Source organism: Lonchura striata, chromosome 24, assembly GCF_046129695.1.
Source record: "Lonchura striata isolate bLonStr1 chromosome 24, bLonStr1.mat, whole genome shotgun sequence".
In the NCBI taxonomy this organism is placed as follows: domain Eukaryota; kingdom Metazoa; phylum Chordata; class Aves; order Passeriformes; family Estrildidae; genus Lonchura; species Lonchura striata.
In genome coordinates, this window is record NC_134626.1 from 5465669 (window position 1) to 5490743 (window position 25075).

Genomic DNA, 25075 nt, shown 5'->3' on the forward strand with positions numbered 1-25075 from the left:
CTGCTACAAATAATAAGCAATTAACCAAGTTGTTTATACAGCCTGGATCCAAGGTCTACCTAAATGGGGATGTTTTAGCAACTTATGTATATAAAGAATTATCCCACAGTGACACAAGTTTTCCATTTGTATTGGAACAGATCTGCATTTTAACTCATGTGTCCCAGAGATAAGGACACTTATAAAATGTCATGGAGTTGAGCCTACAGCACACAGCAACTGGCACCATGCTTGGACTCCTCTTTGCTGTGTTGATTCTGGCACCTGCAGGTACGTGTCCAACTTCTACTTTAATTTTAAAAGATTAAGTTAATTAAAATCTAAAAACAACTTTCCTTTTTTAGACAAATTGAACATTCTACATCAAAGAAAAGAAATACAGCATAGGATGTTCATTACAAGGGTCTCTCCAAAGAGTAACTGGGTGCTGTGCTATTTGATACTTACAGATTTTTTTTTTTTAAACCTACTTTCAAACACACATGCTATTTGTATGTCTTCTAGCCTTTGGCTGTGGGGTTCCTGCCTACCCACCTCTCGTGTCCAGAGTTGTTGGAGGGGAAAATGCAAGACCATACAGCTGGCCCTGGCAGGTTGGTCATTCTGTGCTTTCCCTGGAACAACTGGGGCTGTGCTCTGCACAACAGAACAAAACCACCTCTTAAATTCCATTTGATGCATCTTGCCTGACACGTTTTGACTCTTCTGTTCTGATCAATCCTAAAGTTTCCAGGTTTAAAAAAGCTCTGAATGTGCCACATTTTGCAGGTAATGTGTAGGCACACAGTTTGTGGGAGTGGGGCTGCTGCAGAGCCTCGTCCCCCAGTGGGTACAGCTGTGAGGGGCAGCTGAGCAGCACTGAAGGGATGGAGTGCCCAGGTGCACTCACCAAAGGGGACAGGGGAACACACAGTGCACTGCATGAACATCAGGGTGTAAAAGGCTGGGCTAAAGATCAAGAAGGGCATGTGCTTGGAGCTTTCTGGTGTGGTATGAAGGTATTCTGTATGGGCAGATGCTGGAAGCCTTCTGGTGTGGTATGGTGTGACTGTGTAGGGGACAATTTGGAAGGCACAGCAAGTGACAAAAACACACAGGGTAAAGCTCACCTCCGTTTCCTTCCTCAGTATAACCTTGTTCTATCCTGAGGAATGAAGGCCAAGCTTTACTTTGAAGAACACAGAAATGATCCCAGGGAACCAACAAGCAGCAGATTTAACAACCATCCAGCTTAAAGGCTTAAAGCCTTCTGAAATTGCATGGTGGTATTCTGTGTATTGTGGCATATGCTGTGACAGTACTGCAGGCTCTTGTTTTAAGTCAAGTAGACTTGGGCTATTTAAGCAAGATGTATTTAAAAATCAAGCTTCGGATGATAGGGAAGGAGGCAAAGCCTTTCTGTGGCCAGGAGTTGGAAACTTCAAAGCCTTCCACCATCAGCAAGTTGTGTTCTGGGTGCAGGAACAAAGCACAACGATGAAAAATGAATAGGTAAAAGCCTGAGCCTTACCTGGTTCCTTGATTCCAGGCTTCCCTTCAATACTATTCCAATGGCAAGTGGAGCCACACCTGTGGGGGAACCCTCATTGCCACCAACTGGGTTATGACAGCTGCCCACTGCATCAGGTAAGTAATGAAGATAAATCTGACCCAGGAAGCAGCACATGAGCAGAAAGAGATGAATGAAAACCATATTAATGCCAATTCTCCCTTTCCCAGCTGAAAGCTCTGAGGTTTGCATCATATCTTTTGACTAAAAATCAGGAGAATGACATCTCTTTATTTTCTTAATGTAAAAGGGGAAAATACCCCAGTTACACGAATTATATGCTTGTCATTTTCATAAACAAACTGCAAACATCCTTCTGTTTTCAAGTTGCTGTTAAAATTCAGCTGTATTGACTGTTTCTGTAATATATGTCAGTGAGATCCTCAAGCTAACTAATCAATCCACTCCCTGAAAAAATAATCACAAATATTTTGAATATATCAATCATTTTCAATAAACTCTTCATATTATGTGGCCGTGTTACAAGTAAATTATCAGCTACAGCAATGTCATTGCATCATCAAAACTGCTTCCACAAATACAACCCCATTTTGCTCTGGTAGCATATGGTTATTGTAACATTAATTTGTAGCAAACATCATAATATGAATCATGAAGGATTGGCTACATGTTATTATTATAAATCCTGCATATTATATCTATCACACAGTTGTTTATTATTGAAATTATTTAAGCTGTTAAAAAAATGTCCAAATTGTTATTGCATTGAAGAATACGAGTTGAAGCCTGCAAAGTTTGGAAGCACCTTGAGTTTGTTAAAGAAACCTTGAGCAGGAGTTGAGAGGACAGCTTAGGGATGGAATGGTTGTGAAGTCTAGAACACAATCTTTGCCCTTAGCAAATCACTGGCACAGCTCCAGACATGCCTGTGATGAGAGATTACACTCAAGGGTGTTCTTATTGAATATCTCAGGAGCCAAAGATGCACTTGCATAACTGAGTGTTCATCCTTTTCTTGCCCAGTTCTTCTATGACATATCGAGTGTTTCTTGGAAAATACAACCTCGCAGCTGAGGAAAAAGGATCAGTTGCAATTGCTCCAGAAAAGATCATTGTTAATCAGAACTGGAATCCACAGAAAGTTGCAAATGGGTAAGCTGGTGGCAGGTATTTTTTCAGTTTCTAGGAGGGTAAAAATCACACTGCCTGAATCCCACCCACCTGGAGTTATGGTAATTAAATTCATGTTTAGAGCCTCCTGTTACATTGTCCAGTTTCTACCTTCCCCATCAAGAGACTACAGAGCAATTAACAATATTGATTTCTTACTGATCAATAGAAGCCATTTTGCATGTTCATGCTTGGGTCAGAAGCAATGATATTTCTTGCACAATGAAAGGGAATGAAGCATTTCATACAACACCCTTTGAAGCCTTCCTACCAGCAGCAGAGACACAGAATCATGGGTCATTAATATCCATGTGGCTGAAGGACCCCTGTGTCCTGCTGCAGGCTGAGGGCAGTAACAAAGAAATCCCCTCAGTTCCAGTCCTTGGAGTGAGTCCTAATATATGCTTGGTTTTGGTGAAAAAAAACAAACTATAAAATACAACTTTCTTCCATCAGGAAAATGGGGAGTTCTGCAGGGAATAACCTTCAGTCCATGAATTTCCCTGTTGCTTTAGGGTGCAGGAATCTCTGCTGCTTGTGCACTCGCCTGAGTGTTGTGTAACTGCTGAGTACTCAGGCTATTGTGTCTTGATCTGTTTTGCAAACCTTTTCACCTTCCCTTTCTCTCCGACACAGGTACGACATTGCTCTGATCAAACTCTCTGAGCACGTCACCTTGAGTGACCACATTCAGCTGGCCTGCCTGCCCCCTGCCCAGAGCATCCTGTCCTCCAACACTGCCTGCTATGTCACCGGCTGGGGAAGGCTGCAGAGTGAGTACCTGGGTGTTTGCAAAACCGTGGAATAAAAAAAGAACTTTCAGAAGTTCCTTCTCCTCTGAGATTGATGACAAAGACTATTAATGGTGCTCAAGATCCCCTCAAAATTCAGTATAGTGAAGTAGTTTATTATATTAGGCTCCACTTCATTCGTGCATTATGATTTTTTTCCCTTTGAAATTTATTTTCCTTGTAACAGAGCTGGTAATGCACCTGAGGGGCCTTAACTGAGCTTTTAGGAGCTGTTGTAATGCAAATATTAATAGTGTGCAGACAGGTGCATTTGCTAATCCCAACACACCAGCTGAGTATCTGAAGACACAAGGGAATAGATACGAAGTGAAGAAAATCTCAGAGTTGAGCAGAGGTGTCAGCTTGGCTCAGGAGGCAATTCCTCGAGGGATAAGTAAATTACAAACTCCTGAAAATAGAGTAGCCCGTTATTTCTCTTACCAATGAGACATTTTTTAATGGAATGCAAATTTTTAGTAAGTTAAGGTGTATATGAAAGAATGGAACTAAGGGGCATTCATACCTATAACAGCTTCTCCTTTAATGTAGCCCCTGTGGAGTGTTTTACCTGGAGTGATGCTACCCAGATACCAAGAGACATTTAGCAGAGCAGTTTTATTCTTCCTTCAGTGCCAGCTGGTAGCATGAGCCCGTGTTTCTGTTCTCTCAGCTAATGGACCCCTCCCTGATGACCTGCAGCAAGGCCTCCTGCTGGTGGTGGATTATGCAACCTGCTCCAAACCTTCCTGGTGGGGCAGCACAGTGAAACGCACCATGGTTTGTGCTGGTGGGGATGGAATCACCTCCAGCTGCAACGTGAGTCCACCCTCAGGGCTTGGGTTTGGACCAACAGGCCTGATGGCAAGGAAAAGTTAAAAACTCCACTCTAACTATGCTCTCCTTCCTGCCAGGGTGACTCTGGGGGCCCACTGAACTGCCAGAGGGCTGATGGCAGGTGGGAAGTGCACGGCATCGTCAGCTTTGGCTCTGCTCTTAGCTGCAACTACTACCACAAACCCTCCGTGTTCACTCGGGTCTCTGCCTACAACAGCTGGATCGAGCAGGTGAGGAGCTGCTGCAGGGCACACGCTGTGCTGGGGCTCTCCCTGCCATGTACCACTCCTCATTCAACCCTTACCAATTGAAAGTATCCTCCTCTGAAACAGATTCTATTTTTTTTTCACTCATTTGAATAAGTTTTGATAATAGGAATGCATTTTCTCTTTATTTAGATAAAGATTTTTCATATTTATTCAAATTTGCATTCATCAATTGCATCCTAAAAGGTAGCACATGCAGCTCAAGTCTGGAATGTCAAACTTCTTTTAATTTAATATAAACTTTGACTGAGAAGCAAAAATCTTATTTCGCTTATTTAAATCCTGTGACTTGGACACAGCACACACTGTTCACAAATTCCTGCATCTCACGATCTGATTTTTCATTTGTTTTACATTTTTTGTAGGTTATGGCAACCAACTAATCCCATGAGAACTGGATGAGAGATGCCATGGAGGAAATCAGTTTGAATAAAGTCATAATCATGACACCTTTGATCAAAAAGAATTGGGAAATTACGGTTTTAACAACACAAGTATTAAACCAAAAACTAATGAAATAAACTATATTTTTTGCAAACAAACAAAGTGTGTCTCTGTCACTTCTTTTTGACCGTTGGCAAGCCCAGAGCCTGAATTTGGGGATAATTCTGGATATTTTTCCCTGTCCCAGCATAACCTGGGGCAGGTGTGAGCCCGTTCTGTGGAGGGTTGGCAGTGGGAAGAGTCAGAGCATCCCAAAACTCCTCTGGGGTTCAAGAAGAATTGGGAAATTACGCTTTTAACAACACAAGTATTAAACCAAACATTGGTGAAATAAACTGTATTTTTTGCAAGCAAACAAAGCGTATCTCTGTCATTTCTTCCTGACTGTTGGCAAGCCCAGAGCCTGAATTTGGGGATAATTCTGGATATTTTTCCCTGTCCCAGCCCTACCTGGGGCAGGTGTGAGCCCGCTCTGCGGAGGGTGGGCAGTGGGAAGAGTCAGAGCATCCCAGAACTCCTCCGGGGGCTCGGGAGGAGGCTGCAGGGGGGAGCAGCAGCCTGAGGCTGTGAGGAAAATTGAATATGTGTTTCAGAGGAGGATCCTTTCGATGGGTAAGGGTTGAATCAGGACCAGCGATGGCTGGAGGGAAGGCAGCAGAGGCAGGTCCCGGCAGGTGAGTGCGGACAATGCTGCTCCAGAGGGGTTTCACCTCCTGTGACCTTGCAGCCAGCAAGACCCAGCTCTGGGGTTTGCAATTTTTAAAAACCTGTCTCGTTTTTAAGTCATTCAGAGCTCAGGGTGGTCGCTGGCAGCTGGCACGAGCGTGGGGATTTTGGCAAAGCAGAATTGCCACTTTCAGCTCGGCGCTCAATTAAAGACTCTCTTAGTATTTCTTTCACTGTAGAAGATAGGCAGTACAAAATCAAGGTGGATTTTTGTTGTGTTTTTCTTCTCCCCCCGGTGTGTGCTAGCTGTTTCCAAAAGTAAATTACAATGGAGGGCAAGTGACCCAAAGGTAAGCAGTAGACAGTGTAAGGAAAAGGTTGGATGTTTGTTGTGAGAACAGAAATCCTCAGAGGTACATTTTCCAAGCTTGCAGTTCCTTTTAGTTTGGTATTTTGCAGATGTTAACCATTGGACTAAAGTAATTATATTATTAAACAGAAATTGTATTAAATGAATAAGAGAAAGCATGGCTGTATATAATCTCTGGGGACAATATTGTTATCACTTTCCTTCTACTTTACAACCGTTGATCACCATTCTGCTCAGCAAGAATTTGTTTTGCTTAATACCAGCTTCTGCTGAGAAATAATAGCTTTTATTGGATTTTATTTGCCTGACTAAAAGTGTGATTTCCTATATCTAAAAGAACAAGCTATCTGAGGAGGGCTTTTTTCAATCAGTTTTATATGCAGAATTTTGTTCTTTATCAGTAGAAATAAAGATTACACAGTTATTCAGGAATCATCAGCTCCAACATAACATCCTGAGGTTTGTTTTTTTTTGGTTTTTTTTTTTTTTCATGAGTATCATTGGTGTAAGATTGTAAATGATGGAATAATACTTTTGAAAATTAAAATCATTAGAGGTCACTTTGCTCTATGGAGCATGGATGTCCATTATGTGCAGTATGAAAGACAGAAAAGTAATCATGAAGATCAAACAATAAAAATTGGATGTGCAAATGCTTCTGTAAAAATTGAAAACAAATTAGATTCATTTCCCATCTGAAATATATAGGCAATATTGCAAAAAACATCTGAGCTCATTTACCATATCAATAGAAAGTACTCACCATATGGAAGTGCCTATTAAGAACAAATTCTTAAAGTTTGATTTTTAAAGAATCAACAGTTCCAGTTTGTGATCACTGGAATCACTGGGGGAATAAATAACCTATCTTTTCATGGCCTTCCTTACGATTGGAAGAGAAGTATCACAGAGAATAAACCTATAGAAAATAGCTTTTTTTTCCTCATAGAAAAGCTGTATAATTAATCTAGTTTTGCAGATGAATGTGTGTCAAGGAAGCAGTCTCTTAAATACAGCTTTTCTTTTAAAATTAATATCAGGTGGAACAAAATATAAGAAAATATATCTTTAAAAAACACCCAGACAATGCATGCTCCTTTTGCTTTGTTTCAGAACACATGGGAATTGTTAAATATCACTGCTAGATCCAGCTGTGGTTTCAGCAGCTGGAAGAAACACTCTTGGGATCAGACAATGCCACTGGGTTTTTTAAATTATTTTTTTTTTAGGTGTTTTCCTTCTTCCAATGCTGGTGGTAGAAAAACAATTCAAAGGATTTTGACAGCATGCATGATCTCCCTCTGCAGCCTCCTTGGGGCTATTTCTTTTGATTTGAGCAACAGCTTGGAAATATGGAAAAACACAGGCAAAGCCCTTCAGGAACTTGCCTCCTGTGAAAACCTTTGGGCTGCTCAGCTCATCTCTGTCCTGCAGGAAGAAAGGCACAGCTGGCTCTTCCCAGCAGCAGACACGAGGAGCAGATCATCCCATCCTCAGCTCTTGGGGAATTTAAACTCCCTCTGCATGGCAAGCGAAGCAGAGCTGTACTGTGAGAATTGCCAGTGCAAGGAGGAGAAAATCTCCATTTGTAGGTTTTACATGAGTGGCTTGAGACACCAAGTGAACATCTCAGGGGTTACTGGAGCCAGGCAGGTGCTGTCCAGAGCCATCTCTGAACTGCTGGAGCGTTTCAGGAGTTCCCATGAGGACCTCAGAGCCATGAGGCACAATCCTGACTGGGCAGACACGGTCGCTTTTAAACTCTGCCTCCAAATCAGAGAAGCTGTGCTCAAAGCTCAGCCAGTGCCAGCACCTGCGAGCCTTCAAAGCACACTGCAGCAGCATTTCACCACTCTGAGCTATGCTCTCTTCTCCTCAGAGACTGCACATAAGTGCTGGACAGATAATGTCAATCTGTCCCTTCATTTCACCCATCATGAAGGAATCTCTTTGTTTACCCCATTGCCAGGCTTGGGTGACTTTGTGTCCCTGGAAGCCACGGGAAGGGGACTGCATTCTGCACAGAGCTGTCTGCTGCACGAGGGACAGGAAAAGCTGCACAAGAAATCCAGGGAAATCCTGTCCACACTAAGCCTCAAGATCAGTCTGGTGGTGGTCGCCTGTCTCATTTACCCCATTGTACTGATGTCCTTCAAGCAAATGACAGATTGGATACACAATTATGCCAGGAACCTCAAGGAAAAGACAGAGGACTTGAAAAGGGAGAGGCGCCTAGCTGAGGACCTCTTGCACCAGATGTTGCCAAAATCTGTGGCCAAGCAGCTAAGGAAGTGCCAGAAAGTTGAGGCAGAAAACTATGACCAGGTTAGCAAATGGAAAGGATGTTGCCACCAAGGATAGAAAAATACCTAAAATAGCACCTACCTTGTCACAGTGTTGAGGATCCTGGGTTTGCACCCACAGTCGAGCGTGGATGGAAATCCAAATATTCCTGATGGGTTTTGGAAAGAGCTGTGCAATATGCTGTGGAGCACCAAGGCTGCTGGGGAAGGAAGAAGAGTGAGATTTCCAAATTCACAGCTTTAGACCTCAAACATCCTATACTGAAAAATTGTCTTGGTGTTTAGGAGCCTACCCAACACAGCCAGCCAGCACCATTGGATCATGAGATCATAGGAGCAAGAAACAAGTCTCTTCCTTGTAAAATATGAAGAATAAAATAATTGCTGCCATCAGTGTTGAATTTAGCAGCTGTGCTGCATAGCCCTCAGCCCAAATCCTCATGCTACAGTAATTGCAATTCTCTTGTCTCTTTTTCCATGGACACCCCCTTATTTTCAGCTGTGAAACACAGTATTAAATGTTTGCATTTAATCTGTAGGTGTCATTATCAAAACAACAACCTGTAATTGCACAATTAATTATAATCCACAATAGTCATGACATCAAAAGTGCTGAACCAAGGCAGAATGAAAAGGTGGCCCTTCCAGATTAATTGGTATTAGCAAAGATGATTTGAGTTTAAACACTGACATAATTGAGACAGTACAGAGAAGAAAATTCTTTGCCAACAGCTGCAACACACATTTGTCTTCCTCAATTCTATTCTTTCTAAGTTTAATTTTTAAGTGATTTTTTTTCTATAAATTACTTGATCATGACAAACATAATTTGAAAATGAAACAAAACCCAGTTAATATTTTCTAATTCAACAAGAGCAGAGACAGCAACTGAGACTTTATTTCACAGGTTTTTGCTACCTAATTTTATCTATATCACAGTTTAAATCACTGTTAAAGGAAAATGAGACCCTACTTCTATAAGCAGTGATCACTGCTCACAAGATTCAAAGCATTTGACTTTCAGTCTCCCATTAGGATGAGGTACTCACAGAAGTTTTGCAGCTGCTAAACTTCGGAGATAATAATTTTATCTTTCAAAGTAGTAGAAAACAATTCAGACCCAGAGCTCTGAATTAATGAAGTGTGAATTTTTAGTAAGTTAAGGTGTAAGAGCTTGTTAATTTAGAATTGTTTCTATTGAGCTGTGCAAGACTGGTACTACAGGCAGACTGTGGCTTAGGCTGCTGTGCTCAGCATTTCACAAATCCCCAAACTCCCCAAAGGCTTCACCACTGAGATCTTGGCTTCATGCTCTCCTTCTCCCTGTAACAGGTGACTATTTTTTTCTCTGACATCGTGGGGTTCACGAGCATTGCTGCCTCCTGTACTCCCTTGCAAGTGGTTGAGATGCTCAACAACCTCTACGTCTGCTTCGACACCAGGATTGAGTCTTACGATGTGTACAAGGTGAGTACAAACCCACAGGAAAGGAATCTGCAAGCTGCTGAAATCTTTCTTACTCTGTTTTCTGGTGAATATCAAATAGCTGAGGCCAGGAGTTCAAATCCATGAAACACAAGACCTGCCATCCTTCGGGGACTCTGCACCACATTTTGGAGAGCTCTGGACAGCTAAAATAGATTTTACTCTGATTTTCTTTCCAAAGGAAAGCTCAGTGCCTGCCACTCAGTGACACGTGCCCCTTCCTACCAGGTGGAAACCATTGGGGATGCCTACATGGTCGTGAGTGGCCTGCCAGAGAGGAATGGCAGCAGACACGCCGATGAGATTGCCAAAATGTCCCTGGATCTGGTGGCGGCCGTGCGGCAGGTCCTGATCCCTCACATGCCAGCGGGCAGGCTGGAGCTGCGGGCTGGCATCCACACAGGTACAGGGGCTGAGGGCAAGGCAGGAGAAAAACACAACAGGGCACAGGTGGGAATCCAGAGCATCCCTCTGGCTGCCCTGGCAGGGGTCAGGAACCCCCCTGGACAGAGCCCCCAGAGACACTGTGTGTGATCTCTGGCCATGGAAAAGAGTTTTCAATCTTACAGGATGAATTACCAGCTCTGAGTGTTTGATATCAGTAATAATTAAGTGTGGCACGGGTGCAAAAGTAAAATTTTAGAATTCTAGATGAGGGGTTCAAAGGGGACAAGATGGAGGAAATTGGGTGTGCCTTGTCCTTTTTCTCCTTCTTCATGCCCCCCATGTTTCACTGTGGTGTTGGCATTTTTCTGTTGGTTCAGGCTGGGGACACACTGTCCAACGTAGGTGACAGATATTGGCACGTTATTGTAAATGCAGCCCAGGGAGTTTCTGGTATTTAATGTTTGTAACATCCCACTGAGGGCAGAGCCCCACACGCTGCCCTGCAGGACAGAGCTGGGCAGGGCAGCAGAACACGTGAGAGATAAACAGAATAAACAACCTGGAAACCAGCACAGACCAATTATGGCTTCTGCTTTGACAATGAGGCAGAAAGACAGAGACTTTCTACAATCTTGGAATCATCAATACCACAGATCCCAACAGGCACAGTCAGTTCTGTGAGGAGAAGGGAATTCTGCACTTCTGTACGAGTGCAGAATCCCCCACACCTCAGGATTTCTCCTGGTTCTAGCACAAACAGAGTGGTGAAATGAGTTTTGCTTGTATCAGTGTGGAAAGGTCTGGGAATTAATTTAGTATTGGTGATATCACCACCAATTAGCCACAGCAAATCAAATTTTGACTTCTCTCTCTAAGTAAATACTGCGCAGCCAGGCCCCAGATGCACAGAGTACTCCCAGTTACCACATTGTCACCCTAATTCTTAAGATTTTCTAAAACCTTCTGAGTTTACATTCTTGTAGAGAACTTTCTCACACAACTTTCTGTAAACAACCTATTGCTTTACATTCCTTCATAGAAGCAGAGAAATTTGATGGATGGTAGTTTGTCCAGTGTCATTGGACAGGTGGCACCTTCACCCTCCAATCTACTGTCACCTTTGGAAAAGTATAAATGTCAGAGTCAGAAATAAAACTTCCTTTTTTTTACCTTTACAATAGCAGTGGTTCATGCGGTGCTTTCACGTGTCCTATAGTGACACCACGTCTCTCTGAGGATACAGAGTGAGAAGGGTGCTGGAATTTGACACTGCCCTGCACTTTTCACTGCTTCTTACCCCTTGATTCTTTTTGGGGTCTCTCTCTGCCTTGTGTTTTCTCAGGACCCTGTGTGGCTGGAGTTGTGGGGTACAAAATGCCCCGTTACTGCCTCTTTGGGGACACTGTGAACACAGCTTCCCGCATGGAATCCACCAGCCTGCGTGAGTGCCTCGGGCAGGGCTGGGCACCCGGCCAGACCCACACCTGCACCCCTGAGGCATTGGGGTGCAAGGAAACAAAGCCAGGCACCCATAAAACGGGAGAGCTGGACTGGACAGAGCGCACATCCAACCAAAATGATCAATGCAACATCCTCTGTTTATTCCAGAGAAGATGGCAGATTATACACACTTCTATATAATTTACAGTTTACAAAGGCACTCTCATTAGCAAGCTAACATTGTTTATCTTTGTCTTAAGGTGGTCTAAACCTCACACTATAAACCTGTACTACTTCACACCCAGCAGCCCAGTGCTCCCCATCACACCTTAATACAATTTCTAACTGCACCACAAACTCTTAATTTCTGTGTCACAAACTCTTAATTTCTAACTGCGCCACAAACTTTTAATTTCTAACTGTGTCACAAACTCTTAATTTATAACTGTGCCACAAACTCTTAATTTCTAACTGCGCCACAAACTCTGAATTTCTAATTGCACCACAAACTCTTAATTTCTAACTGCGTCAGAGGCTGGAAGGCCTCACAAGGCCCAGATCTGAGGCCTAGGCTGGAGTAGCTCAAATCTCATCCCAGACATAAATGTATGTTTTCATCATCATTTCAGAACATCAGTTCTGCTACATATGAAGCCCTTCTCACAGCAATGTCCAAGAAAAAAAAGATGGAAAGTAGCCAGGGATCTGTCCAAAAACATACATAAATGTATGTTTTCTCTGGGATTCAGGGAATCATTAATTCCTGCTCTGCTCTGAATCCTAGCACAGAAGATCCACATCAGTTCTGCTACATATGAAGCCCTTCTCACAGATGATGCATATGAAATTGAGCTGAGAGGAGAAATTGAAGTCAAGGTAACAGTTTTTCTGTAACTTTATAACAATAAAAGCATTTAATGGGATAGGGAAGAGGTGATAGATTTGGCCATTGCTCTTCTGCGAAGACCACATCAACTTTTAACTGTGTCCACAAGGTTCCTTTGCTAATTCAATTGAAAGTGGCTACACATTAGTCCTCCAAGTTGAAGAAAAAGTGTTCTGTGTGCTTTGAAACGTGGCTGCTATGCCTGCACCTGCATGGAACCACATGAGTATGGCCCAAAGTGTAAGGATTCAGTCAAAGACACGTGGGTTTAAACCTTATTTTAAACCCTTAGCAACACTGCCAGTGACCAGCAAGGCAGTGACTTCTGAACAGAAGAAATTATTAGCACTCAAACTGCATATCAATTATAATTTTTTCCCTGATCAGCAACCACTTATGAGAAAAGGGGAGATAACAAATGCAGGACAGGGAGTAACTCTGGCCATAGTGAGCCCTGCTCTGCTTCACATTGCATGAAAACAGCTTTCTTCTCTCTCCTTTTCTTGTCCAGGGCAAAGGGAAGATGAAAACCTATTGGCTTCTTGGAAACAAGAACTACAGTGTTCAAAATGACAGCCTGGTGTGTCACTGGAATCCAGCAATGTCCAAGAAAAAAAAGATGGAAAGTAGCCAGGGATCTGTCCAACAAGTAAGGAGGTGAACACCTGGCTGGGGGAGCCTTCCTAGGTAACAAAGCATTCACTACAGACTGGGAGAGGTGGAAATTGCATCTTTGCCCTGGAAGCAGGGGGCAAAACAGCTCTAACGTGTGTTTCTGTCTGTCAGCAGGCTGGTGTGGGAGCAGCTCCAGCTGCACAGAGCCCTGCCTTGTCCTGGGATGAGCTGAGCCCAGACCCTCACACTCCCAGGAGCTCCAGACCAGACCAGAGCCCTGAGAGTGTCACCCATGGAACGAGCCAAAAGCAGAGCAATGGTTTTCAGCAGAGCTCCCAAATCAGCCTCCAGGAGCAGCTCCTTTCTCTGGGCTCACCTGCTTTGGGGGAAGGTGACAAAGGTGCCAATTTAGAACACAGGGCACATGGTACTAAACCATCATGGAAAAATGAGCTTCTTCCAGGTTTTGTCAATGAGATGTGACAGTAGAAGAAGCAACTGGACTGTCCCAGGCACACACAGCTCCTTTAAATAACATTCTTTTTTTGCTCCTAGCCACAGTTGTTTTTTTAGCTAGTATGTTAATGTGGGAACCTAAAACACCAGCAGAAATTTAGGAGGGTGTCTGAAAACAAGGAGAAGCTACTAAAGTGCAGGTGGGGTTCCACCAGGAACATGACTAGTAGGTAAAAATGTACAGCAGTGTGACTCTCTCACTTCACCAAACCCATCCTAGATTTATGCCTGTAGGTGACACAGAATGCAGCAATCAAAGCCCAGGGCTTTGAGACCCTGACATTACAACAAGCTGCTTCTTTCAAGATGGCCTTTACCACTCCCCAGGGAACCATAGCCTGAAAAATGTGTAACTTTAGATAGTAGGAGAGAGAGTAGCAAAATCCTGATGGAGAAGGGAATAACTCTTTTTGATTATTGTTTTGGAGATACGAATGAAGTAAGGACAAGACTGAATTTCTTCTAATATGTTTCTGTAGCACTTTGTCTTTCCAGCTTCTCTCCCCTGCAGTGGAATCTCCTCTCCATACATGGATTTTTCCCATTATCAGTCTCCTGAGGGCTTGGTGGTGAGGCAAGGATGCAGTCCAGCTCTGTGGAAGATATGAGAAAGACAAGCTACTTCTCCCATTAAACTGGAATTTGCTATTCTTTCCTTGTTGGAGGAAGAGTCTGTAGTGAAGAACAGTAAATTCCTCTTCTATGTATGACTCAGAGAAATCAAAGCAAACTGAATTACTTCCCCATGTTGGCAATTAGTAACTCTGTGCAGAGTTCAATTCATTTGCAAGAGAGCTGCACATCTAATTAACCCCATCCTGCCTGCTGCCTTCTTTTAGCAATTCCAGGAAGAGGGAACAGGAGCACAAGGGTGGGGGATAGGGTTTGGCCTGTCTCTTCTCCCAGCTGACAGGTTCATGTAGAGCATAAGAGAGATTTAGCAGATTAAAGTTCTTTCTAAAGGAGGCAAGGCAGTGCTTAATGGCTGCAAAAGGCAACACAAATGAAAGTGTGAATTTAACAGGAATTCAAGCTTGAAAAGCTGCAATGCGTCTTGGTTTTAAAAATTTCTTGGTCTCTGTTTTTAATAATTTATGTTTTCCTAAAATAAAGTAGCTTCATGAGTTTCAAAGGAAGTTGGCTGGAGCATAGCTCATAGAAGTTGACTCCTTGCAGAGTCAAAGCCAAGAGCTGTTTCTTTAAGCCAGGTCAGAAAGTCACTGCAGGAGTGTGGGTGTGGCTCCAAGCTTAGCCTAAAGTAGGATCTCTGAAGGTTAGCTGAAGAAATGTTTGGTTTTGTACAAAAGTAAATAAAATTGGAGGCTGAAGTCCTCCTGATAAATGTAACATGCATATTACTACATGAGAAAGAATGAAACACAGAACTAATTCCAGCATTGGTGTTTTATGAATCAAGGTCGATGTTCTAAAAATATATTTGCCAGTTTAAGCAAAAAATATTTCAGGGAAATTCAATGCTTCAATTCATGCAGGACTTTGCATCAATGGCCATAATGGTCACTCCAGGCTTATAGCCTAATAAAACAACCTAATAAGGTACTTCACTAATCTCAAGCACAACCTTCCCTCCCAGCTCCCCAAATCTCAGAATCTGTTTACATTGAATATTTATGTACATGCAAATACAATTTAATTTCTGTTGAAAGGTATCTACAAGTATGTAGTCCAGATTTTTCCATTAAGGTAGCTTGGAAGTTGCTCCAATACTTTCACACCAAAGAAAACAAAGGTAAATCACATTACATCGTGCTGCATCCTGGAAATCCACTTCTAAAACAAACAAACAAACAAAACCCCCCCAAATCCCTCTTTTAAAAGTTAGTCTCTTGAATCCAGGGATGTCACTGTAAGAAATCAGGGCAACACAGGGAGATGGTGGTGTGTTTTTAAGATGCCTGATGATGATTTTACTGGAGATGTATGGAACCTGCACAGGTGTGCTCACGGATTTAAACACACAATCCCAAACATAAATAAATCTAGGCTGATGTCCAGTATTGACTGAAAGGCTGGAATATTTTCATCTGGTTCCTGTCAGCACTCAGCAAGTGGGATCAAATGTGGAAAAAACCCAAAAAAAAAAAAAAAACCAAAAAAAAAAAAAACCAAAAAAAAAACAGGAAAAGAAGAGACAGAAATAAATGTGTTTGAAGAGACATGACTTTCAGCTCAGTGAAGGGAAATGTCTCAGGTGCACATATCCCTTCAGAGCTGGGCATGAAAGGAACCCCGTGGGGAGAGGGACAGCTGGGTACTGTGGCTCAGAGACACAGCAGCCCCATGTGTCCTCCAATTGTTATGAAAATCCTGGGTCAAGATCAGAAGCAAATTATTTGCATGGAAAATTGAGCCTGTTCTGATCTTCATCTCTTCAGAGGCTTCAGTGTGGATTTTTAAATTAGGAAAAAATGTGTGTGCTTGATAGATGGCAATTAGGATTTAGTAACAAAACATGCTTTGGTTCAACTCTGAGCAGTCCCTTTCCCTTTCTCAGGCAAGAAGGAAGTGATGTGTTCCTTGCTGTGCATGTGGCTGAATCTTTGACATGGTGGCTTGCTCCCAAAGATTTTTGTGTTGTTTTTGTCTAACATATAGCAAGGCTTGGACTGAATGAAGGTTAAGGCTGTACCAGGTTGCCTGGCTTAACTCAGAGATTGGCTTTGGCCATGAAACATTTTCTGGACTGAAAACATTTCTCTGGACCAGGCTAACTCAAAGTCCCAAGTTTATTATGGGGGATTTCAGCCTAGCCAAAGGCACAGGTATATATCTTCAACGAGAGAAATCCTGCAGGAATAAAAGTTCTGAGTGTGACAAACAAAGAGAGTTTCTCAACAGCAAAGGTTACACTTCATTTTCATAAAGATCAGGGATATTTTAGCCATCCTTCACCAGTCATACCGCTGAGACACGTGGGATGCAAAGGCTGGAAAATGAAAGGTGGGGAAATGGAGTGTCCGGCTCCTCTGGCCAGATGTGCCAGCGCCACAGCTGGATCCTGGCACGGCTGCAGACTGCACTGCCCGCGGCGGCCGCTGGGCGGCGCTGCGGGACCGGACACGGCGGCGCTCCCGGCAGGGAGAGGGAAAAGGGAAAGGGAAAGAAAGGGGAAAGGGAAAGAAAGGGGAAAGGGAAAGAAAGGGAAAAGGGGAAAAGGGGAAAAGGGGAAGAAAGGGAAAGAAAGGGAAAGAAAGGGGAAAGAAAGGGGAAAGGGAAAGAAAGGGGAAAGGGAAAGAAAGGGGAAAGGGAAAGAAAGGGGAAAGGGAAAGAAAGGGGAAAGGGAAAGAAAGGGAAAAGGGGAAAAGGGGAAAAGGGGAAGAAAGGGAAAGAAAGGGAAAGAAAGGGAAAGAAAGGGAAAGAAAGGGAAAGAAAGGGAAAGAAAGGGAAAGAAAGGGAAAGAAAGGGAAAGAAAGGGAAAGAAAGGGAAAGAAAGGGAAAGAAAGGGAAAGAAAGGGAAAGAAAGGGAAAGAAAGGGAAAGAAAGGGAAAGAAAGGGAAAGAAAGGGAAAGAAAGGGAAAGAAAGGGAAAGAAAGGGAAAGAAAGGGAAAGAAAGGGAAAGAAAGGGAAAGAAAGGGAAAGAAAGGGAAAGAAAGGGAAAGAAAGGGAAAGAAAGGGAAAGAAAGGGAAAGAAAGGGAAAGAAAGGGAAAGAAAGGGAAAGAAAGGGAAAGAAAGGGAAAGAAAGGGAAAGAAAGGGGAAAGAAAGGGGAAAGAAAGGGGAAAGAAAGGGGAAAGAGGGAAAGAGGGAAAGAGGGAAAAGGCCCCAGGAGAGCCAGCACTGCAGGCACAACACAGCACAGCCAGGGAAAGGGAAGGGAACACCACTGAGCCATCACAGCATTTTCCTCTTGAGATGAAGGACAGAGAATCGAAAAGGCCAAAAGTCTTTGTTGACAAGACAAATGGGAATGTGCACTTGAAACCAGAGAGCAGGGGAAAAAAAGAGGAAAATTGAAAAGGTGAAACAGCAAACAGCACATACATGTTCTGGATTATTTGTCAGCTTCTAGCTTGTCCTTATTCCCAAACCCACTAGTAAGCTACTCAACCTGAAAGCTCTGCACTGCTTCTCAGGGCGTTAAGAAGTTGCCTAACAAAATTGTGTCAAAATGAGAGGAGGATGGGAATCTGGAAACAAAACTAGCTCATTGAAATCAATCAGTTTGACAAAATTCTTGACAGCGACATTTCAAAGATCCTGTATAATCGTGCTAGAGAGCAAATGCTATGCCAGCCCGTGCAAGAGTTGGGGTCATTCAGGTGCTCACCCAGAGTGGATAAGTGCATCCCCCAAGTCCCTTCTGCCCTTTCACCCCCGTGCTGGTGTGCTCCCTGCTCCTGCTGGGATGCTCAGCACATGGAGCCCTACTGCCACATTTGTTCTCATCCACTGAAGCCCAGCTGGGGCCAGGGGTTCGACCCTCAGAGTATCCAGTAACACCAAGCACTTTGAATTCACCTTATGTGAGCCAGCACTGTTTTAGTCCTCAGCTGAATGGGGGCCAGCTGGGCAGCTGCTGTGGCTACCAGGCTGGGCCACCTCACAGGGATCCTCCAAAGCCCTGGGGATCAGCCTCAGGAGATGCTGCTCTGCTGCTCTTTGCTTGAATTTCTGCTCATAAAAGGCCCCATGGACAAGTCAGGCTGGGGTCTGGTGAGATCCCCAAGGACTTTTTGCCTTTTTCTATTTATCCTTTAAGCCTTAGTGCACTGGATACTGCAGGGGTCCATCACCCGATGAACTGACCTGCAGGTACAAGGAGTTGCTTAATTACCAGGCCTAAAGGAGCTTAAGTCTGTGTGGCACTCCCAAGAGGCCAACATAAAGACAGCAGCTGCCTGAAAACACATTTTCCTTTCCTGTTTAGAGGATTCTTTAAAGATGTGGCTTCTTACACTCTGCTAATTAAAAACAGCAGTTCAGGCTTGCATTGATCATTCAGTACAAGAGCTCACATATTCACCTCCATGGAAACTGCAAAAAGCAGGAGCATAAGTCTCCAGTGATTGTGTGGAGTTTGTACTCCTTGTCCTCATCTCACAATAATTCCTATTTCTCCTGTGTTTTTACTTGCTCTCAAAGCAGGTCACTGCTGCTCGTATCCTCCAAGGACAGCATAGCCAGAGAAGAGCTGACATCACTGCAGGATCAGAAATAGCTTATTGACTCCTAGGCCAAGGCTCACCTAGTTAGACCCCAAAAAAAGAAAGGATTGTGATTAAAGCACAAGGATTTTTAATCACAAAGAACTGTGATTAAAGTTCTAGGCACACCACAGAGGACACTAAGCCCATTTATTGCACTTTTCAATGTCATATCTGGCTTCAGCCAGTCCAGAAAACAACAAGTTCTTTCTGTTGCAACATCCTTGAAATACAGAACAACTCATTCAGGTTGGATCAGAGCCAGGCAACTTTGTGCTGTGCATCACCTGAGTGTGTCTGTAGAACATTCCTGTTCTCAGCACGGGTCTGACAGCGACAGCATTTTTTGGCACAGGCTCCTGCTCCTTCCCACAGCTCACAGCCTTAGCTCTGGGCCCTGCAGATGAGGGATTTTGTTTTTAAACTCTCAAGTACATGCACAAGGCAGGAGAGAGTAAGAACTTATTTCAGGAAGGTGTTTGTGGCAGGAGGGTTAAAATTAGAGCGTTTGTTCCTAAAAAGACCGCGCAGAACGACAAGGACTTGGCGAGAGGCTCTCCAGTGGGGAATGTGACACAGGAAGCTCCTACACGGGCTTTGGCAGTGATGTCACCTGGCTGCCCGTGGCTGCTCCATGGCAGGGCCTGGGAAGCTCAGGGATGGAGCACTGGAACTTGTTCAAGCCACTCTGTATCTGCAGGCAGTGAGTGCCGAGCAGATCTGTCGACAGGAGCCACCACCAGCGCTCCCAGATAAGGGAATCTGCAGCCAGGATGGAGAACTGCTATTCTTGCACTATTTCTGAGGGCCTCTTCAGCAAATATCAGCCTCCTCTTCCTGTCATGCCTCCCTCCTCTTACTGCCCCAGGAACTGCTGCCTTTGGAGCTTTCTGCCTTCCACACATGGCCCAGCAGCAGTTGTGCTGCACAGGCACAAACGAACAAAATCATTAGGGAACAAATTGGTGGGCACTGGGCCTAAAAAAGCTCAGCCTGAAGGGCTGGGGTGTTTCCTTTCCTCTGTGGAGGTGCTTGCTTTGAAGCTAAGCTAAGGAGTACCAGCTCAAGCTCTCAGACCTGCACAAGCAGAGATCTGCTCTGGTTTAAAGCACAGTGGTTAGGGATGTGTGAAAAATAGCTCAGCAAAGCCACACAGTGTTACGGTGGGGAAGTTGGAAATGCAGACTCTCTCTTCCAGTAGAAACTTTCTGGTCATGAGGCAATTACTGAGTACCTGCAAAAGCTCTTATTCATTCTTGCCTCTGTGACTGTAAAGATGCAGAGACAACAGCCTTGTTTTGTGCCACACACACACACACACATCACATTTTTTAAATACAAACAGTTGTTTGGACTGCAGGCCAGATCATCAAAGTGGCCATTTCCACTTCTCAAAGCAATACTTAAATCCTTGGTCAGTCCTTGGCATACAAATGTAATTGCATGCCCCTCATACAATTACAGCATAAAAGATCTAAAGCAGCTAAGTCTTGGTTTAAGTCATCCTGCTCTCAATACTTGCCACAAGGTGAAAGATGAACAGAGTGATAGGTGCTCTAGCAATTTAGAGAACAGAGTACCTACAAAACCAGCAGCAAGAGACCACAAGACTTACCTGGAAGTCAGGTCTGTTTGAACTTTAATGAAGGTTTCCTGTGCTATGGGGAAAATGAGTCCAAATGACCCAGCCCATTAACCCAAAGGTTCATCTTGGCTCTGACTTCAGTGATCAACTCATGGAACCTTGGACTGAAAAAAGCCCTCAGCTTGGTAACCCAGTCAGTGAGACCTCACAGATAGTTTAGCTTGTAAACCTCCCTGACTCACTTTCAAAAAAATATTTTAAATTGACTAATCTTCTTTTAAAGATTAAAAAGTAGTTACATCTGTTAAAAGTAGTTGAAACTATTCAGTTTATGAACCAATATTTATAATTACATATTTTTTCAAAACACCATTAAATCTTCTAGAAAATATAACTTGCTGTTTTTCTCCTATTACTATCTTCCTTCCCTCCTACCCCCCAAAAAGCCATAGATAGCCATTAATATATGTGTCTTTTCTCACTGGTAGTTTTGCTGTTCTAGCTGTGTTTGGAAGTTGGTACCCAGAATTCATTTTAAGCCTCCTGAAGTTAAATAAAGATCAGGTTAAATAAATATTCAAGTCCATCTTCCCTTTACTCCTCACTTTGTAAGAGCAGCTCTGCTTTATCTAGAGGATTTGCACCCTGATTCACCTCTGCCTCTCACAAACCATCTCTCTGCACTAAAATATCATCATGTGCTACAGTGTGAAAGATCTCCTTGTCCTATTAGACCTGTCAGGTGCATCTGACCTATCTAGGCTAAAGAATGTTCATTCTTCCCCTGGCCAATATTTTTGGCCTTCTTGGTCATTTCCTGTTCTGCTCTGGCCTGAGATATGATGTCACAGCTCACAATGGTCTTCACACTTCAACACTATGCAAAAAATGTGCTGTTATCCTCGGGGAGGTGACAGGGTAAAACAAATCCTCTTGGTCAAACATCACAGAAGTTATGTGAAGAATCTCCAGTGGGAAAGGAATACTAAAAACATTTTCTGCCTCTAAGGTTCCGTGGCCTCTCTCTGTGCAACCCGTACTGATGTGTTGGTTTTAACTAAACAGTTAAGGTATTTAAAGTGTAGGCAATTGTTCATAAAGCAGTTTTTTTCTAAGATGGGTTTTGAGTGCTCAAATAAAGGCCCTTTGGAGGGTTCTCCCATGTTTCAGAAAGCACTGAAGCACTATTTTCTATAGAAAGCAGATTGTGTGGCTGTATTCTTACCCCACCTTCCATTACTGTTATTCTTGCGTAGCTTTCCCATCCAACTTTAAAAGCAGAGCAGATAGAGCCCAGCCTTGGAGGACAGAATGAATGAATACACAGAATAAATTGGTCCCATGATCAGGAAGTTCAGAGAGACAGACCAAACTCAGACTTGGACATTCTACTCTCTCCAGAGGGGTGCAGCAGTGTTACCTGGGGTGTTTAATTTTGGCTTTAGGGTGGTGTCTGGAGCCCCATTTTAAGAGGCCAGGGAGGAAAGTGAGTCCAACATTTCCTACAGCCTACAGGCACACACAGACACTGTCCAACCCTGCCATGTGCAGCTGCTGCTCAAGCCTGACTGCTCCACTGAGTAAAACAAACTGCAAAAATTCTACTTGCTGACTGGCACACATGAAGGTGACTGTGTTCACCAGGAGCTGTAAGCCAATGGTTTTATTTGTGCAATGAGCCAAAGCCTTCCCTGCAGTCAGAGAGGATGTCAAGGTGTGTGTCTCTGCCTGGGCCGCTGATCAAACAGCCACAGCCTGAGAAGAAAATCTTTTAGATAACTCACAATAAACTGCCTTGAGACCAAACAACAATGTGAGAACCCCAGGCTTGGTCTGGGGTCTCGTGTGGTGGAAAAGTCTCTCCTCCAACCCGTGCTTCCAAAGAAAGGCTCAGCAGTCTCTGTTGTTTGGTCTCAAGGCAGTTTATTGCAAGTTATCTCAAAGATTTTCTTCTGGGGCTGCTGTGGTTTGCTCACAGCTCAGGCAGAGGCACACACACACCCTGACATCCTCTCTGACTCCCGACTGCTTCTTCTCTCCCCACCAGGGCTGCTGCTGTCTTTTATATGATATATTATGTATTACATGTTTATAGTTTTCCCCAATACCTACTACCTATGTTCAAGGTGCTTTTCTACTCTAAACCAATCTGTGAGTGCCAACATCACCAAGAACATGGAGGCAAGGAAGAAGAAGGAGGAAGAACAGGATCAGCCCACTTTCCTCCATCTTAGAATATCTGACCCCCATGTACAAAGTAAAAACCCCCCTGTACAGGTGCTAAAACCCCCCTGTACAATACTAAAAAATTTTCCCCTCTACTTTGTAACTACTTTTACTATACTATCTAACCCTTTGTGACTGTTTGTTACACCTTCAAAGTTGGTAACTCATTCCATGGCTCAAATCCAAAATCACAGCTGTTTCCAGCTGCCTGCCAGGGTCTCAAATGCTTCTGACCTGGGCCCGGAACATCCAAAAATGTGTGAAAGACATTTTGAGTTCCAACAAACAAGAAGCTACAAAGTTTTTCTTTTGGAGCACAAGTTAGAAAAGAGACTTTACCACCACACAAGACCCCTGAACCGAGCCCAAAGTTCTCACAAATGTCACCACAAGGGCACAGGGAGCTGTGCAGCCCCTGGGCGCAGAGCACAGGGCCGGATCCCCCAGTGCTGAGCTTTGCAGCAAGTGACTGGTGGGAATGGCAGGACCACGGGCTGCCTGGTGTGACAGGGGAGGTGTGAATGTGCTGCTGACAGTGGACTTTATCTCAAGCATGAACACAGCCTGCAGCCCTGTAGTCTGAGCACCTTATCACAGCTTTAGGAGTGTTAGTTTTTGAAAGGCTGCTTGCCAATCACGCTGTGCTGAGAAGCAGCAGCTAAAATATCCTGCCCGTCCAGCCCACAGCCATGCCACCCTCCACCACAAAAGGCTTCAGCTATTTCCAGAAGCTTGGCAATCACACTGAGTATTTTCTGGGAAAACAAAGAAAGGTTGTCAAATCAAGAACAGTGGGTGATAAGAGCCACCACAGCCACACCGAGTTCCTGAGGGAGAGTGGTTTTTCTAAGCTCTGGATGAAGCTGCATCCTTCCCCCTGCAGCTCACCCACCCAAGGCAAGAAGAACCCCCTGTTCACATGCAGCTAAAGTTCATCCAGTGCAGAATTCCAGGATGGCCATCCTGGCACAACCAACTGCTTGCAGTTCTTGACATGAAGGATTTGCCTTCTAATCACAATAAGCAAGAAGGGGTACATGCAAGTATGCAGTTGTACCTGAACTGATGAGAAGCATTGATGAAAAGGACCATAAATGTTAGCAGGAAGAAGACGAATACATGCATGAATCCCAGGCAAAAATCAGGGTAGTTCACCTCCCTAGTCTCAAAACACAGGGACTGACCTACACCATTCTCTAGTCAGGCACAGTCCACACATCTGAGACATGTCAAAAGTAATGGACAATTGGGATCCTGCTCTGGGAATACCAAACTGAGGTTATGTACAGTGCCACTCTCACAGGCTGAAGAAAATCTGCTGAGGGTTTTGTGGAGGACAGGCTTTATGTAATGATTACATTTTTAGTTTGTTAGGTTATTTTTAGGCTCATCACCACTCTGTTAGGGGAGGGAGAAGGGAAGTAAACAACCACTGCAACTTCTAGGACAGGAGCCATTTCATTCCTGTAGCTGTTTGGCCATTTCTAGAAATGGCTTCACCTTCTGCAAGCTCCACACTGACAAATGGCATGCAGCAATAAATAGCACAATGGGATAGTGTGACCTCTTGCCCCTTGATTTGGCTGCTTGGCAAGAAAACCTTGGTCAATGGGCACTGGTGACACTGTTCCCAGCTATGCCAGGATGAGCTGAGCTGCAAAGAAATACCTGGCAAGTCTTATCCCAGACAAAATGCTTAAGAAATTTCCTCCCTACACCCATCTCTTCCTACACAAACTTAAATTCTGCAAAATCCATGACGAGAGTCCAGATCAACATATTAGTGTTGAACTCAACCATCCGTGTGACACTGAAACTTTTAATAAATTTAATGTTTAAATAAACAGCCATTCATACACCATATACATACCAAGGGCCTTCCCAAGACACGAGCACTTACACACACTTCCATGGCTAAACCCTGAAAAATAGACACTCAGAACCTTGTTGCAGTGTGTGTTTTTGATTAGGAAGTAATAATTTTATTGAAATCTCTCAGTGTCTGGTCTATTTTCTGTTTTTAGCAGAAGTTGCTCTCGAACTTGAGGCACGTTCTGCATTCACCAGGAGAGGTCACCACACTCCTCAATAACCAAACCAAGAGCCCAGATGGGATCTCACAGGAGGGACCTTCTAGCTGAGCTGGGTAAATGTGCCAGCTCAAGACAGCTGGGGATATTTAATGCCCATGCTACCTACAAAGGGTCCCTTTCTCTCTCCTGTGAGAAGTCAGGAAGTGCAGATTAATGCCACAACTTCCCTGTGAGCAGCTGCTCCCACTGCAATCCCAGCCTTTCTACAGTAAGGAAATGAGACAAATTAGACCTCGGTCCAAACACCAAAGATATCTCATAAAACACAGAGAAAAACTTGGATACGGAGCAATTTGGTAAAAGATCAGCCTATGAATTTCTGAG

At 43.8% G+C, this 25075-nt stretch overlaps 1 protein-coding gene and 1 long non-coding RNA gene across 2 annotated transcripts; one reads left to right on the plus strand and one right to left on the minus strand.

Annotated features, from left to right (window-relative positions):
* Positions 1–227: 227 nt before the first annotated feature.
* On the plus strand, positions 228–4954 carry LOC116184394 (chymotrypsin-like elastase family member 2A). Its single transcript, XM_031506633.1, has 8 exons — positions 228–270; positions 505–593; positions 1529–1626; positions 2534–2662; positions 3317–3453; positions 4142–4287; positions 4383–4535; positions 4937–4954. The coding sequence occupies exons 1-8, from the start codon at positions 228–230 to the stop codon at positions 4952–4954; spliced, it is 813 nt and encodes a 270-aa protein (XP_031362493.1).
* Positions 1613–23880, minus strand: LOC116184395 (uncharacterized). The gene is made up of 3 exons (XR_004149164.1): positions 23843–23880; positions 8437–8554; positions 1613–1645 (listed from the first exon to the last, which is right to left on the minus strand). It is a non-coding gene; the product is annotated as an uncharacterized LOC116184395 (long non-coding RNA).
* Between the last annotated feature and the right edge of the window lie 1195 nt (positions 23881–25075).

Coding starts and splice junctions, on each gene's coding strand:
- LOC116184394 (XM_031506633.1), top strand. CDS start 228: ATGCTTGGACTCCTCTTTGCTGTGTTGATTCTGGCACCTGCAG. Junction 1,627..2,533: donor ACAGCTGCCCACTGCATCAG/GTAAGTAATGAA, acceptor TTTCTTGCCCAG/TTCTTCTATGACATATCGAG. Junction 2,663..3,316: donor CCACAGAAAGTTGCAAATGG/GTAAGCTGGTGG, acceptor TCTCCGACACAG/GTACGACATTGCTCTGATCA.